General features: G+C 42.8%; 1 protein-coding gene and 1 long non-coding RNA gene across 3 annotated transcripts in view; one reads left to right on the top strand and one right to left on the bottom strand.

The window, feature by feature from the left end:
* The first annotated feature begins 1176 nt into the window (after positions 1 to 1176).
* RFX8 (regulatory factor X8) overlaps positions 1177 to 17105 on the top strand; it is a 52858-nt gene continuing 36929 nt past the window's right edge. For both annotated transcript variants that reach the window (XM_065580898.1, XM_065580897.1), the window contains exons 1-4: positions 1177 to 1928; positions 7646 to 7769; positions 10190 to 10251; positions 13608 to 13694. In XM_065580898.1, the coding sequence (XP_065436970.1) occupies positions 1861 to 1928; positions 7646 to 7769; positions 10190 to 10251; positions 13608 to 13694 (341 nt within the window). In that variant the 5' untranslated portion in view covers positions 1177 to 1860. The remainder of the gene's footprint in view (positions 1929 to 7645; positions 7770 to 10189; positions 10252 to 13607; positions 13695 to 17105) is intronic.
* LOC122174766 (uncharacterized) overlaps positions 11028 to 17105 on the bottom strand; it is a 77825-nt gene continuing 71747 nt past the window's right edge. Inside the window, exon 3 of the long non-coding RNA XR_006177053.2 lies at positions 11028 to 13675. This is a non-coding gene — a long non-coding RNA (uncharacterized LOC122174766). The remainder of the gene's footprint in view (positions 13676 to 17105) is intronic.

Genomic DNA, 17105 nt, shown 5'->3' with positions numbered 1-17105 from the left:
TCAACCTTTTTTCATTTGCGGACCCCTAAAAAATTTCAAATGGAGATGCGGCCCCCTTCAGACCTGTGAGACATAATCTGTGGACCCTCAGGGGTCCGCAGACCACAGGTTGTAAACCACTGGTCTAAAGACAAGTTTGTTTTGATCCTCTTGTCATGATAAATAAAACAAATCTGTCTGTGTCAAACCTTTCTGCTAGGGTATCAACAGTTAATTAACATTAAGAAGCCATGGCAGTTTCTGAGAGGCAGAATTCTGATGTAATTTAGTTCTGTCCACTAGGAAGCTTTTAGATGCTCCGACTATATATAATTTATTATTGTCAGTCATGTGGTAATAAAACTCATTTTGCATAATGAATGCTTGCAATGGAAAAGTGCTTAAAGGGTTTCAGTGGAGCAGACAGTCTTTTCATCTGTCTATATCAAAGAGAAATTAAAAAATTATGGGAGTTTAAGGCATCCTTATATAAAACCCTGTAAGTAATGCTTTAAAATGCCCACAAAAATGTATTAAAAGAGTGCTTACGTTATCCAAATGTACTGCTGCATAATAGCTGCTTTATGCCTTTACCCAACATCTTTGCATGTAATTATTTACATGTAATTAGTTTTCCTACATGCAATTCATACAGAAGTCAGATCTGGGAATGTTTTGTTGAGTTCCAGGAAAGACCCTATTAACGGTCAGAAATTTCACCCTGTTTATGTTGCTGGGTACCTTAGACTTTGATCCTGCCAGACACTTATGTACATGCTTAACTTTAAGCATGAGTAGTGCCACTGAAATCAAAGAATCTTTCTGCACAGTTCCAGTTGCAGGATTGGGGCCAGGATTATGATGATGAAAAAGAAACTATTGTTAGCCGTACTGTTGACAATATTGTAGATGTCAGGATGTCATTTTATTGCTGTTATGAGCATTTTGTTTATTAGAAGTGAAAAATAACTAGGACTGCTTGTGAACTAAGGTACTACTCAGTGTAAGTAAAGATGTCCTTTATGTTTTCAAAAGTTCTTTAAGAGGCTCTGGGCAATCTTTTGTGCATCTCATTGTTTTGGTACTAAGTGTCTCCAATTATAGACTTAATCGGTTTCACTGAAAGTCAACCTCAAACATCCAACTGACTTTATTTGTGCAGGATTGGGCCCCGTTTGTACTCAATGAAGGCAAAGATGGAAGTCACAAGCAAAACTTTCTTTGTCAGTGAGCCCAGGATTGGGCATAAAGGAGAAGTAGCAAACTTTTTTTATTTTTTTAAAGTAAAGGCACAGAACCTGCTCCCTGCTGGTGCCTGTTTGAGGAGTGATGGAAATCAGGGGATGCAGGGAGTCAGGTTTGCGGATTAAGGGAAGTGAAGCCAGGAGCAATGATTTCAAGAAAGCGAGGCTGGCTGGCGGACTTTGCTGTTTCTCTCTCAGGCTGAGACAGGAAAGCTGCGAGGCTTTCCCCGGGAGAGGAGAGGAGAGGAGAGGAGGCGGGAGGGACAGCGGGCTGGGTGTGCAGCAAGTGGCGCTGGTTTGCTGGGCGTTACACTCCGCCCCCGGAGAGGGGGTAAGGCTGGGGTGCTGCTGCGCGAGACAATCTCTACTGCGGGGAAGGGGCTGCGATCCCGCTCCGTGCGTGTCTCTTCCCGCCTGGCAGCATTTTCATGGGCCCCCTGCCGCCCCCGGGCTCCTTAGCAGCAGGCGCCAAGCCCAGCCCGCCCCGGCCCCGCCTCCCTCCTCCGCGGGCTTCGCGGGTTGAGCCGCCTTCGCCCGCCCCGCGCTCTGGAACCGGCTTCTAAAGTAAACAGCGCCCCGGCGGTAGCAGCCCCTGCCCGGCTCCGCAGCGCCCCCGGCGGCCCCGGGCTTGCAGAGGATGGCGGAGGGCGCGGAAGCTGTCCCGAACAGCAGCAGCAGCCGCTTGTACCAATCCATCACCCAGTGGTGGGTGCCGGCGCCGGCCTCTGCCCTGCCGGGGAGGGAGCCTCCCTTTCCCAGCTGCATGGACTGACCCTCGGGGTGGTTTGCAAAAGGAGCCATACCTGGGCTTTAGCAGCCCCAGAGCCAGGGCGGCAGATGCCAAGAACTACTCTGGCACCTCCAGGCATGGGGCAGAAAGGGCATTATACTGGCCACTGATCTGGGACCTCCATGGCATGGAGGTGAGGCACTATGTGCCGCTTTGGTACCCCCACTGCTGGGCTATTTGTGATGAGATGTGGCCACCACTTTGCACAAGGTAGTAGGTGACAGGCCATCATGCTGTTTTGACGCTTGCAGAATGTAGGGGTGAGCACACCATGTGCCACTTGGGTACCCAGAGTAGGCGCTGCGTTGCAGGGGGGGGGTATTATGTAGTTTAGTTTAATTCTTGCTCCTTGGTATAACTTCATAAGATACAAATCTTGACTGTTATGGGGGTCCTATATGCACAAGTTATGGAAACTGTTCCAGTAGGGCATACATTGTATAGTGCCAAACAATAGCTCTGATACAGAAACTGCCGATATCGCTGACCACCCAGTCTCCCCGCTTAATGTATACTGGCACGTGTGGCCACAGAGCTGTGCCTCAGTGTCATCTATTTTAAATGATGATGCATGGAAGGTGTAATGATGGTTAAAGAGGACAATTCTCTGGTTCTTAGTGGCAAGCTTTTAAAATGCTGTATGAATGGTAACATGTTGGCATGTAGAGTGCAGTAACAAATTGTGAGTCAGCACCAGTATTTTCTTGAGGTTACATTGGCTAAAATGATGGTTGTGGCAAATGTGGGCTGTTGGTGTGAGTTCTTGTGTGATGGGATAAAGTGTCATAATCATTTTTCACATGCGTCTGACGAAGTGGGTATTCACCCACAAAAGCTTATGCTCCAATACTTCTGTTGGTCTATAAGGTGCCACAGGACTCTTTGTCGCTTTTTACAAATCGAGACTAACACGGCAACCCCTCTGATATTTTTCACTGGGCTGTCCTAATTTCCATGCATTCATCTGTCCTGTGTTATTCAACACCCACTTGGCAGAATGCTTTGTGTGTGATAGTGGTAGTTTGTTTAAAAACTGGGAAGGGACGGTGATGTAATACAGGAGTGAGACACATTGCATGACATGTTAATATTGTATCAGCTACTTGTCAAGAAAATAAATTTAGAAAAAGTTAAAATCCCCAATGGTCTGGGGTATCCTCTCCTAGAAAAATTAGTTTCCTTTTTATTTTCCTTCTTCACCATTTTTTGGCATTTGGTACCTATTATGTAGAGCTGTCTTTCATTTTTGGCAGAACAGTATTATCCAGTGTATGACACTGTATAGAGCAGAAAACCTTCTGGCATTGCCTTTCTGTCTTTCCAAGCCACATCGCATCCACCATCTTTGATTCTAGGCTGTGGACTGTAATATCTTTGATAACTTTGTTTAAAACAACAATAGAGCACATTCAAGGATTTTAAATTGACACCACCTACTGATCTTAATTCTGTATATGCCCCTTTTATGATAATATATGAACACCTCACAATCTTTTAATATTTTTATTCTCACAATATACCTGTGAGGTAGAGAAATACTATTATTTCTATTTGACAGATGGGGAACTGAGACACAGAGAGGCTACGTGACTTGTCTAAGGTCACACAGGAAGTCTGTGGCAGAGCAGGGAATTGACTACAGGTCACATGAGTCCTAAGCTAGCTCCTAACCACTCACTGACTGTCCTTTCTCCTCAGTGAGCTTGTAGATCACCATCTTTCTGTGATAAGTTTATAAAAGTTTGAGTTTTATTTTCTGTTTGGGATGTTGACAATAAAAAACCACAAGATTTTAGTCCAAAAGTAGTCTAATACTGGGCATGAAGGCTGGTATAATGGACTGGTGGACCTAGCTGCGAAGGAAAGGATCACCAGGGCCGACTTTTGGGGTGGGCTGTCTGGGCCCCTGCCCAGGGCGGCCCGCCAAAGAGGGCGACATGCGCAGGGTTTGGATTAGGGTGACCAGATGTCCCGATTTTATAGGGACAGTCCCGATTTTTGGGTCTTTTTCTTATATAGGCTCCTATTACCCCCCACCCTCTGTCCTGATTTTTCACATTTGCTGTCTGGTCACCCTAGTTTGGATTCCCACCTGACCTGCTGAGGGCCAGCTGGGCTGATGGAGGCGGCAGTCAGGTGAGCGGCAGAGCTGGAGGGTGGGGAGAGACCTGAGCTGCAGGGGGTAGTTGACTGACCAGCTGTGGGAGCCAGGTGACCAGGTGACTCAGGCACACACACATTCACCTCAACCCAACACACACTGTTTCTCTCTCTCTCTCTCTCTCTCACACACACACACACTCTCTCTCTCTCTCCTTCCCCTTCCCCCCCCCCCCCCAACACACACAACACCAGGGCTCCCTGCATTCAGGTCACTTCCCCACCTGGGCTATGCTGAGGCATCAGTAGCTGCTGCTCTCCTGCCCTCTCCTTATGCAGCCCAGGGGGTGCATGGGGCAGAGGAGCAGCAGTCCAGTGGGGGAACGAGCAGCAATGCCAGCTGCTTTGTGTATCCAGGTGGGTCAGTTTCCCCACGTGGGTGCAGGAGGGGGATGCAGGGGTTAGGGGCTCCGGAGGGAGGTGCAGGGGGTAGGAGTGAAGGGGGCACAGTGAAAGGGTTGGGGCACAGGAAAGGGGTGTAGGGGTTGGGGTGCAGGGGGCATAGTGCAGGGATTAAGGGTGCAGGAGGGGAGTGCAGGGGTTGGGGCACAGGAGGGGGCAGGTATTGGGGCACCGGAGGGGAATGCAGGGGTTGGAGTGAGGGGGCACACACAGTGCAGGGGTTGGGGCACAGGAGGGGAGGGCAGGGGTTGGGGTGAAGGTGGCACAGTGCAGGGGTTGGGGGGAAGGGAGGGTGGAAAGCCCATGGGGGACCATGGGCAATGGGGGGGCAGGGGCACCAAAACACAAGTTTGTCCAGGGTGCCATTTTCCCTAAGGCCGGCCCTGAGGATCACATACAATGGGCAGCAAACCCTGGAAAAATATGAGTCCATTGGGGACAGTTTCCTAAAACTGGTCATCTAAACAGCTCTGCAGGAGACCTGGTTGAAAGATGGGAGATAAATCGACACCCCCCCCCCCTCATCTTTGTCTCTTTTCTCCCCCGCCACCCTTTTCTTGCTTGATTTTGATTTCCTTAGTTTTTGTTTGTTTGTTTAGATATGTGCCACAAAAATCCACGTGCTAGAAATATTGTGGTTAATACATGGAAATCCAAGCATTGCATTTTTTCTTAGTCTTTTCTCTTTTCTGATGCATAGTACTTCTGTACTTCTTTTATATGTTGGCATCTAGAATATGTTTGATATGTTTGAAGAAAAAAGATTTAAAAAAATAACTAAAAACAAAAGTAGTCTAATACTATGTCAATAAATAGTTAAATGCACAGGCAAAGCTATTGGATAAAAACATTATTGAAGTACAAAACTTGCATTCTCGTCTCCTAGAAAACTGACTAAAACCCTAAAGAAATTGATCTCTGTTGTAATTCAATGGATTCCAGCAGTGTTATACCTGGGATGAATTTGGATCCAGATTTAATACCTCAGGGAAGAATGATCAATTCTTAAGCGTTTTCTGATGGTTCTTTACCCAGGAGAAGGGAGGATTTCTGGCTGCTGGAGGCAAGGTTTAGTCAGGACTCTTCACTAGACCGAATACTATTTCCTCACCCCCATGATGGGAACACCCCATTATCTCAGCTTGCCCTCTGCCTGTGTTCACTACCTTGATGCTGGTTGCTCATCCCTGCCTCTAGCTGTGAAGCAATTCATTCACAACAGGCAGTCAAGCTGGAGATGGTGAGAAACTGGCAGGAAGCCCAGAGCAGTTGTGTGCAGGGAGGTGAGGCCAAGCAGTACTCTCAGGTGGTGGGCTGACAATCTGAGGTTGTAGGATTGTTTGGTGGATGGGTTCGTAGGCTGCAAACAGGTGAGACGTAGGGAGGTAGGCCTCGGGGGGGGGGGGTCTCTTTAAAAGGGAAAGAGCAGAAGTGGGGACACATTCTGGGGAGGAAACGAGAGGAGGCACAAGTAAGAAGCTGAGTTGAAACAGATCCACTCCCTCACATTAGAATACTCAGAAGTAATGTTCTTTCTAAGTTATATCAAATTGTTGGAATCCTAACCCATTAGGATAAAAGATAAAGCAGAAAGATAAATGTTAGCCAGCCTGAAATCAGGTTGTTAATAAAAACAGCCAATGCTATTTTAAAACCTGTACTTCATGGATAAGCTAGTGCTTATAAGTCTATTTTCTAAAGCAGTTTGAATGTCAGTAAAGGTACTATGAGTAACTGACACTCTGCTAAAATAATTAAATCGACATAAATTATTTGGCATAACAGAAATAAAGTCGCTGTAATAGAACATTTTCATATGATCCATGAGTCATGCTTTGAAAATTAATCTTCTCCCTGTCTCAACATTTATTTCCCACAAATGCGTCAGTTTTGCTTCAGTATTTGTGCTATTGGAAGTATTATTCTTAGACAGCCTGGATGCCATTGGCATTATTTCTTAATTAAACTGTATTTTTCTGGTGGTGATAATAACTTAGGCTAACAAGAAACTACATTCAAAATCTTCCTCATCTTACTCACACAAGTAGTTTACTTTAATGTGACCACTCAGGCGAGTAAGGTGAGTGGGATTTGGCCCAAGAACGAGCATTTAAGCCAGGGTTCGGCAACCTTTGGCTGCTGGCGGGCCAGGACAGTTTGTTTACCTGCAGGTTCGGCCGATCGCAGCTCCCGCTGGCTGTGGTTCGCCGTTCCAGGCCAATGGGGGCTGCGGGAAGCGGCATTGGCCGAGTGATGTGCTGGCCGCCGAACCTGCGGACGCTGCAGATAAACAAACCGTCCCGGCCCACCAGCGGATTTCCCTGATGGGCCGCGTGCCAAAGGTTGCCGATCCCTGATTTAAGCACATCAAGAGCAGTCTGGATATCAGCAGTGATACTGAATAGTAATATCAGACTAATTTCTGCTCTCTTCTATACTTGTGCTAAAATCAGTGGGATTTCACAGGTGTGAATGAGAGTAGAATTTGGCCCTTTGTATTCTGGTAAGGTCTAACTTTTGTAACACCCCGTTATACAGCATCTTTTAAAAATGAAAACAAATGCTTAATTAATATATTACATTTGGTTGTGGAGCCTTTTATATTTGCATTATACATTAGAAGATCACAGTAGTTTCCCATTTTAGAGATACTAATATTTTTCCATGTCAGCTTTAACTTTGATGTCAGTTTTAACTATGATGCTATTAAACTATAGTATAAAACAAAAACCGGATCGTATCTGATAGGTTTGTTGCTCTGTGGAGTATATTCACACAACCTCTTGATACATAGGAACTGACAGGTCTTCCAATGGGAATTCAAAGGAACCTGAGAACAGTCTCTAATTCACATATGTGAGGATGTACCATGTTCTTTAGACTATGGATCCCCACTTAGAAGTAGTAGATGTGATTCTGATCTCACTCTGTTGTAGATTAGGAGTAACTATGGAAGTCAGCAGAGTTGTACCAGTGTAAACCTGGAGTGATATCAGAATCAGGCCAATAACTTTTAACATTCTAATCTTGACATAAATTGATATACATTTTGTACCATTTTGTTTTAAAGGATAGCGGATAATTTCTATGTTTGTGAAGGATACAGCGTACCTCGTTGTCTACTATATGAAATGTATATAGAGAATTGCACTCAGAATGCTCAGACTCAAGTAAATCCAGCTACATTTGGAAAGGTACAAAGCACATTGCTTTTATAGCATATATGGGGCTTAAGATAATGGGCTGAGACCTTGTGTAAATTCATAAAGAGACACTTACTTGTACAAGGTTTGATCATGTTGCAAACTAAGGGAGCTTAATTTACAGACAAGGATAAGTAGTTATGCAATACGATACCTTCAATGTAGAATGCTGGGAGAGATTTTGTTTGAAAGCTGCTATCCTATCTCTTGGTATAATATTCTCTTTGGCTCGCTTGGGGAATTTTATCTGCATTATTTTCTCTCTGAGGTCAGGTCTACATTAAAAACTTTTGCTGGTATTGTAATGTTGATTAGAGATGTGATTTTTTTAAAATGACATTTCTATACCTGCAAAAGCTCTAGACACATCATAGATGAAATTATACCAGCAAAAAAGTCCTTTTGCTAGGACATCTTATTTTATTCTTCAAACTGGCATAAGAGTTAAATTGTGTATACAACAGGAAGGTTTGCCAGTATAGGTATAGCTATACTAATAAACCTCTCAGGTGTAGACTGAAAACTTTGTATTTCATGTAAACAATTAGCACTATATTTTTTTATCCAAGTTTTGATGCTGGAAAGCATCCTGGTCTTCATGTTGTTTATCAGAATTTTTTTTTTTTAATTACTTATGAAGATTTTGCTCCACACACAGAATGTGTGTGTGTTTATAGAATCATCCAAGCAAAGCAAGATGCAGGAGTAAAAAAAGTCCTTTAGACAGTGTCACTCTTCTAATAGTCTGGAGTTTTCATAGCCAACAGGGGAATTATCTTTTAAGACCCTAATCATTCAGTCCTAACAAACAGATGCATTCCTGCTTAACTTTATTCATGTGATTAAAGAAAAAATAACATTTTTGACTATCGTTACTCTACACATTTTTTGCTCAAAAATTCCCACTATTGCTACCACTGGTGCAACTCCACTGGTATTCAAGCTGTTAGGCCTTGTCTGCACATTAACTTGTCGCTGTTTAATTAGAAGTATTTTTTTTAAATCGGTTTAGTTTAGTTGTATACGTTGTATGTAGCTATTCTTATTTCAGTTTCAGAGTCGTTTATTGTTGTTTCACAGGATTAAGCTAAATCAAAATAAGCAATTCTTAAACCAAAATATGGCACACAAACTTGCACTGGTTTAATTAAATGGGTTTTAAAAGACACATTTTGTTAAACTGGTGCAAATTGGTGTGTAGACAAATCAAGGGATGAAATCCTTGTCTTATTGAAGTGAATGGGAATTTTATCATTGACTTCATTGCAAGGATTTCACCCCAAGACCTTTAGGGTAGGTCTATGGTGGAATAAAAGACCTGTGGCATGGCTGCTGAGCTGGCCCAGGTCAGCTGACTTGAGCTCGTAGGACTCAGACTGTGGGGCTAAAAATGCTGTGTAGACATTTGGGCTTCGGACGAAGCCTGGGTTCTGGGACCCTCTGGGGTCCCAGAACTCCGGCTCCAGCCCATGCCTGAATGTGTACACAGCAGTTTTAAAGCCACGCAGCCCAAGCACCATGATTCCGAGTCAGCTGACCTGGGCCAGCTGTGGGTGTTTAATTGCTGTATAAATAAAGCTCCTTTATTTTTACTACTGTGTCATCTAACTCAGTTTAGATCAAATAGAGGTAACACCGTAGTAAAAATGCTGGCAGACACTGCCAACCTGGTTGCATTAGAACTACCATCATTACTACCAATGTGGGAGCTGCATCTTAGGGCAACTGAGCAAAAAAGGCTTGTGTAGACAAGGCCTTTGACACCAAACAACTTCATACCTGATTCATTTTGTTCCTAGCCTGCATAACAAAGACTCCCAAGGTTTATCTAGAGTAGATGCATTGTGTATTTGATAATCTGTTCCTGTTCTAAAGAGGAAAAGTAGCATGAGCTCTCCTGTTTTGTCTGTAGCTTTATAAGATAGCTCATACTCATGCAGTGTGTGTAATAATAACAATTTGGATTATTACACTTACAGTATTATTACTTGGTGCTAATCTTGAGAGGTGCTGAATGATTTCAATTCACATTTCCTTCAATATGAGCAAAGAGGATACTCAGCAACTTGATGAACTTGATAAAAAAATTGATAAGTCAAACCCGATCCTGCAAACATTAGTTACGTGAGAAGGCTAACTGAAGTAATTGGGGCTCCTTGTGTGAGTAAGAACTATTTGACTGAGTAAGGCTTGCCAGACTGGGCTTCATATTGGCAACATATTGGTGATGCACACCAGCTAATTCAGCAATTACTATTTGAGTGTTATTGGGAGAACAGGTATCACAGCAGTTTGTGTGTGTGTGGGGGGGGAGATGCAGTAGTGGAAACAATTAGAGGAAACCAAATCAGATAAATCTTTATATGTTAGTATGACTTGCCCAGATAACTCTTATCTTTTGTGTTTTTTAGCTTGTTCGCTTAGTTTTCCCAGATCTGGGGACCAGAAGGCTGGGCACAAGGGGAAGTGCCAGGTATTATTTATTTATTTTATTTATTGCTTTATTTAAAAATGTTAATTACACTCTTTTGGGGGGGAAGGAACAGAAATAACTGTATCCTCAGCTCTGTTAACTTGAGACACTGCTCTACCCCAGTTGAAGTTCTTGTTGAATGTCTGTAATAAATCACAAGAACAGCTCTATTGTGATGGATGGTGTTACCAGTAAACTAAAATAGGATTAATTTAATGAAAGTCACCATATCCAAGCTGGTTTATAGCATATGAATTCAAGAGAATTTTAATTTTCAAAACTTAAAAAACACTATTTAAAATACTCTGGTGCTTTTGAAGCACCGGCTTGTGTTGGGGGGATGCAGAAGCTCACTACCCTAGTAAGGCGATCCAGAGGCATTGTGTCTGAGGGATTCATGTGATCAGGTAAGCCCAAGGACTCTTATTTTGACCAGCCCTATGCAAGAGGCCCTAAAGGTAGGGAGTCTCTTCTGTCCCTGCACACCCATTGAGTGGCCCTTCACAATCTGGCTCATAATGGAATTGCTATAAACTGTTACTGCAGTGGTCCCCAACGCGGTGCCCATGGTGCCATGGCGCCCACCGGGGCATCTATGTGTGCCTGCATATTGGCCAGCGGACGAGCATCTGCTGAAATGCCGCTGACAAGCAGTGTCATCCAGAGGTGTCGCCGCCGAAATGCCGCTGATTTTGGCGGCGACACCTATTGACGTTGCTACTTCTCGGCGGCATTTCAGCAGATGCTTGTCCGCTGCCACGGTCCTCGGTGGCTCGTCGTCTGGCGCCCGCCAGACGAAAAAGGTTGGGGACCACTGTGTTACTGGCTCCCTGATGGATTTCCCCCTGCCACACACCCATACAGAGCATGAAGAGAATTGAGTCCCATTGATTTTTAATCCATTGATTTAATGTCCAAATTCATAACCGCTGAACAGAAGAAAAAAAAGATTTTTAAGGCCTTCAGGTATGCCAATTGCATGAGCGTTTTGCTTAATAAAGATGAAAGGACTGCAATTAAAATACTGATTCTGAGAGTGGCATATGTTTACTTTGATCTTCTCACAAATCTTCTGCATCAGCCTGGCCCCATCACTTCCAATTATTGCGGTGCCATTCTCACATTAGATTTTTGACTGATACACATGGCTGATGCTAGAGAAAACTAGGTCCTTTACACCAGCATAGGATCAGCTCAGTGAAGCTCTGAAATACACCTACACACCTAGTCTGACACATCCCCTAACCTGGGAATAGGGGTGGCTGGTACACAAACTGCCTACACTGGGTTTATGCCATGCACTCAAATCGGGGGGACCAGATAATTTCTGCCGCAGAATATTGAAGGAACTGGCACAGAGGATTACTATTATTGCACCAAGGATTTTTAATAAATCTATCTATTTGGGGGTAGTACCATATGACTAGAGAATAGCTAACATCATACCTATTTTTAATAAAGGAGAAAAAATGTGATCTGGGCAATTTTAGTCTGACGTCATTGGTATGCAAGATTTTAGAACAAATTGTGAAGGAAAGAATAATGAAATTCATAGAGGTAAATGGTAAAGGGAGTGCAATGCAACATGGATATACCAAAGAAAGATCATGCCAGAGTAACCTGATTTCCTTCTTTGAGAAAATAATGTATTTTTTTAAGGGGGGGGAGGAAAAATGCAGCAGGTCTAAATTATTAGTTAAATTAGGGATGATGCGGCTCAGTACAAACATAGTAAGGTGGATAAGGAATTGGCTAAACTGGAGATGGCATTGCGTTGTGCTGAAAGGTGAATTATTGGACTGGAGGGAAGTTACTCATGGAGTTCCTCAAGGATCAGTCTTGGAACCAATCTTATCCAATATTTTTATTAAATACGAAAAGTAGGAGTGTGCTAGTGAAATTTGCTGATTATACTAAGTTGGGAGGCAGCATCAATACACAGGAGGATTGGAACATACAGGAAAATCTAGATGATCTTGAAGACTCAAATAACAGAAATGGGATGAAATTCAATAGTACCAAGTGCATACACTTAAGGTTTAATAAGAATTTCTGCTATAAGCTGGGAGCTTTTAGTTGGAGTCAACAGAGGAAGAGAAAGACCTGGGTGTGTGGGTTGATCACAGGATGACAATGAGCCACCAATGTCATGCAGCTGTAAAAAAGGCAAATGGAAAATGTGATCCTAGGATGAATTAGGCAAGGCCTTTCCAGTAGAGATAGAGAAGTATTAATGCCATTGCACAAGGTGCTGGTAAGACCTCACTTGGAATATTGTGTAAAATTCTGGTCACTCATGTTCAAGAAAGATTAATTTAATCTGGAACAGGTGCAGAGAAGAGCTACTAGGATGATAGGGGAATGGAGGATCTATTTTATGAGAGTAGACTGGATGAGCTCAGCTTGTTTAGCAAAAAGAAGGCTGAGAGAGGATATGATTGCTCTCTATAAATACATCTGGGGATTAAATATTAGGGAGGGTGAAAAGCTATTTAAGCTAAAGGACAATGTTGGCATTAGAACAAACTGGCCATGAACAAACACTAACAATGCCTGCATCTGTAATTTTCACTCCATGCATCTGAAGAAGAGGGTTTTTTACCCACGAAAGCTTATGCCCAAATAAATCTGTTAGTCTTTAAGGTGCCACCAGACTCCTCGTTGTTTTTATGCTCAGAATTGGGCCCACTAAGTATTGTTTACTGTCCAATATGTATCAGGCAAAAAGCCAGTGAGGAAATAGCACTTCAGAAGCTGTACAGTGGCATGACAGCAGTGGGAACAGTGGTTCCACACCACCCCAGTATCAACAAGAGGTGCCAGTGCTCAGTGGGGGATTTCAAAAAACAAGAGATTGAATTCCTCAGGTAGCAACTGGACAAGTGGTATCCTTAACTGGAAGTGGTTTTAATCTGCCATGGCTGGAGAACAGAGGCCAGATCCTCAGTTGATATAAATTAGTGTAACTCCACTGAAGTAGCTCCTTTGACTTCAATGAGGATCCTGCCCTAGACTCTGTGCTTCTGCTGCATTGGTTGACTGCACTCCCCACACTGCTCTAGGGTTGATAGTTTTTAAAAAACAAACAAACATTTTATTATTAAATTACAACGCTGTTTTAAAAAGTGATTGTAAAGTTATTTAAAAAAAAAAAAGTTTGTCAAAATTATGTGCTTATCAAATATTAGATTTAAATAAGATTTAAACAATTTTTAGAATAAATACAGGTTTCCATCTATTGTTTTCTTATTTCAAAAGAATTACGAGCTGCTTGCAGAATATAGATGTGAGTTCAGTGATGATTTGGTCCTGCAAACTGTATACTTGTCAGTCCATCACATTTTGTATTTTTTTAGGTATCACTACGATGGAATACATATCAAGAAGAGCTCTTCCTTCTATGCTCATTATTGCTATCTTCTGGCTGAAAAAAAAAATCACAGGTTTGGTTTTAAATGTTCTTAATGATAAAAGGTGCATTAATACAATTTTCTTTAAAATCTACTTCATTGCCTACTGAAAATTGATAACAGAATTGCATTTTCCTATAATAATGCAATCTAATTAAATGTTGTCATTAATACCAAGGCTCCCTTTTAAAAAAGTGGCAGTTGCACACCTAATTGAACACAAAATCACACTTCCATGCACTTGACATTTTCAACAGATGGCTCTTAAGTGCAGGAAATCTATGACAAAACTAAAATAAGAGCTTAAAAATGCTGAGAAACTAAATAAGAGAAAAATATAAGTGGTCAGCACCAGTGGTGTGAACACTTATTTAATCATGCTAGTGCATCTTGATTGCTAAGCCTCACAATTTAAGCAATGTATTTGCACTTATAGTAATGGGGATTTATTTAAATGTATTCTATTTGCAGTTCTTTGTTTTCTGTTTCTTACCATTCAAATTAATGAGGGATAGTCTTTACTTTGAAAAGGCCTACTTTGTTTTGGTTTCCTTTATATTACAGTTTTAGAGAGTTAAAAAGACAGCCACAAAAAGGGTGCAACTGTGAGAAAATACATACAACAAAAGAGAAATTAAACGTGAAAAATAAAACAGTCTAAAAATATGGTACAATGTAAGTCACTTCTGCAGACTCTTGTCTATGGGCAAAGGGCTTGATCCTGTCCCACTGAAGTCAATGGAAGTTTTGCCATCGACTGCAATAGGAGCAGAATCCGATCCACAGTTCTCTACCATGAGTAGTCCTGAGTACTCATGGCAGTAAGCACTATGCCTGCTATTATTTCCAAAATCAGACCAATAGTTTAAATAAGCAACTGTCGGGCTGATTCTCCACTGACTTGCACTTTCATGCCTGTGCAAAGTTGATGTAAAATGCTACGAAATCAAAGTTCACTCTTTAACAGTATTTGCACCCATTTCTCATTCACTTGCTACAGGAGGGGTAGGATGTCCCAGCAGATAGGGTGCTAGGCTGTGACTAAAGAGACTAATTCTCTGCTCCTCTACTGTCTTCCTGCATAACCTCGGGCAAATGGCCATTTAGGGTATGTTTACACTGCAAAAAAAACAACAACCCTGCGGTGCGAGTCCAGGTCAACTGACTGGGCCTTGTGCTCCGGGGCTAAAAATAGCCATGTAGACATTTGGGCTCAGGCCAGAGCCTGCGCTCTGAAATCCGCGGAAGGGATGGTCTCAGAGCCCAGACTCCAGCCCGAGCCTAAATGTCTACATGGCTATATATCCCTGCAGCACAGTTTACCCAAGCTCTGAGACTCACTGCCGTGGGTTTCTTTTCTTTTTCTTTGGTTGCTGTTTGCAGTACAGATGTACCTATAGTCTCTCTGTGCCTTCACCCCTCATCTGTAAAATGGGGATAATATCACTTCCCTACCTCACAGGGGTTGTGAGGATAAATACATTAATGACTGTGAGGCGCTCAGATACTATGGTAATGGGAGCCATATACATCCTTATGATACTATAAATGACTATATGAGATGCAAGGGAATGGAAAATTACACCCCATCACTTTGACTGTGCACCCTGTTACACAAGTTTTACAGCAGTGTAACCGTACTGAAGTGAATGGAGTGATGCTGGCATAAAACTGGTGGAATGGGGTGGAGGATCAGGCTCTGTAGCTGATCAACTAACAAATACTTATTCGGAGAATAAACAAATTGTTCTTAGAGAGTCCCAAATTCAAATAGTATCCATAGCTACCTATAGACATGGGTTTAGAACAGCCATCATGGGGAGCTCGCCTCCTGGTTCCTGTCTAGGAATGTGGCAAATAAGTGGCTCAGTCTGCAGCTCCCTTGTCCTCCAGGAAAAGAAGTAACAGTTCTAGTCACTGTACTCCTTAGCTCTTTACTATTGAAGAAACCACATCCAACTGGCACTGCCTCCGTTGCTGGGCTTGGCTTAGCCACAGGGGGTGCTGCTGTGTAACAGCGCCAGCAGCACCTGCTCCAGCAGTGTTTGTCTCTGGCTTCCCTGCAGTTTGTCCCTCGCCCCTAAAACAAACAGCTGAGATTGGACCTCAAGACCTGCAGATCTAGGTGTTCTGCTGGAGGCTACCTGTTGGAAACTTTGTGTGACTACAGTGACTGAGGGGCCCCCTCTTCCCTTTTTCATCTCCCTGCCAAGGATATGCTTAGCCCCTGAAAAACAGTCTCTCCTTTGGTCACCCTGGTGATCAAGAGACATGCCCCAGAAAGAGGGCTGCTATCAAAATGACAATGTAGCAACCTCTTTCCAGTTTCAAGAGAGATATTTTGAGATTTTATAAATCTAAATAAATAAAATAAACTCCTCTTCCTGGTTATAACAAAAAGAAATACAACAGTGTGATCATATTTGTTCTAATAGTATTAACACACTTTCACAGGCCTCCCCATTGAGTCCATTACTTTCTGAAAATCACCGTCATCTTACATATGGGGTCTAATTAAAGCTGATAAAAAATGGTAAAATATTTCACTGTAAAAAAAAAAAATTACATCAACATTTTCAAAAAAATCCAAAAATTCCAACAATTTTTATAGCTATTTGTAATCCCCAAACCCTCCAAAAACCATCATGAACATTTCATCATTTTTTAATAATTTTAAATATTTTTTGGCAAAATATATAATAAAAATATCAAAATATGAAAGACTGGAGTTGGAGATTTCCAAAATCTGGTGTGATTAATTAATACATTAATGTAGAAGAAGATCTTAACATTTTCTTCTAAATACTGGAAATTAATCTTGTATCTGCTACGGAATCTAATCTTAATGCTCTTTATATAAAACTGTTTATATTGCTCCTCCAACTGGAAGGAGTCTAAGGGTATGTCTACACTACGAGAGTACTTCGATTGTACTTAAATCGAATATGTGGAATCGATATTACAAAGTCGAACGTGTGTATCCACACTAAGGACAGTAATTCGACTTTGTGAGTCCACACTAACGGGGCAAGCGTCGACATTGGAAGCGGTGCACTGTGGGCAGCTATCCCACAGTTCCCGCAGTCCCCGCTGCCCATTGGAATTCTGGGTCGAGCCCCCAATGCCTGCTGGGGAAAAAAATGTGTCGAGGGTGGTTTTGGGTAACAACCGTCACTCCCGCCCTCCCTCCCTGAAAGCGCCGGCGGGCAATCAGTTCATGCACTTTTCTGGTGAGTGACAGCGCGGACGCCACAGCACTGCAAGCATGGAGCCCGCTGCGACCATCGCTGCAGTTATGGCCGTTGTCAACACCTCGCACCTTATCATCCACCTTTTCCAGAGGCAGATGCTGAGAAATCGGGCGAGGAGGCTACGGCAGCGCGGTGAGGACATGAAGTCTGAGAGTGGCACAGACCTCTCACAAAGCACGGGACCCCGCGCCGT

This window comes from Chrysemys picta, chromosome 1 (assembly GCF_011386835.1).
Source record: "Chrysemys picta bellii isolate R12L10 chromosome 1, ASM1138683v2, whole genome shotgun sequence".
NCBI classification, from domain to species: domain Eukaryota; kingdom Metazoa; phylum Chordata; order Testudines; family Emydidae; genus Chrysemys; species Chrysemys picta.
This window is presented reverse-complemented; position numbering and strand designations above follow the sequence as displayed.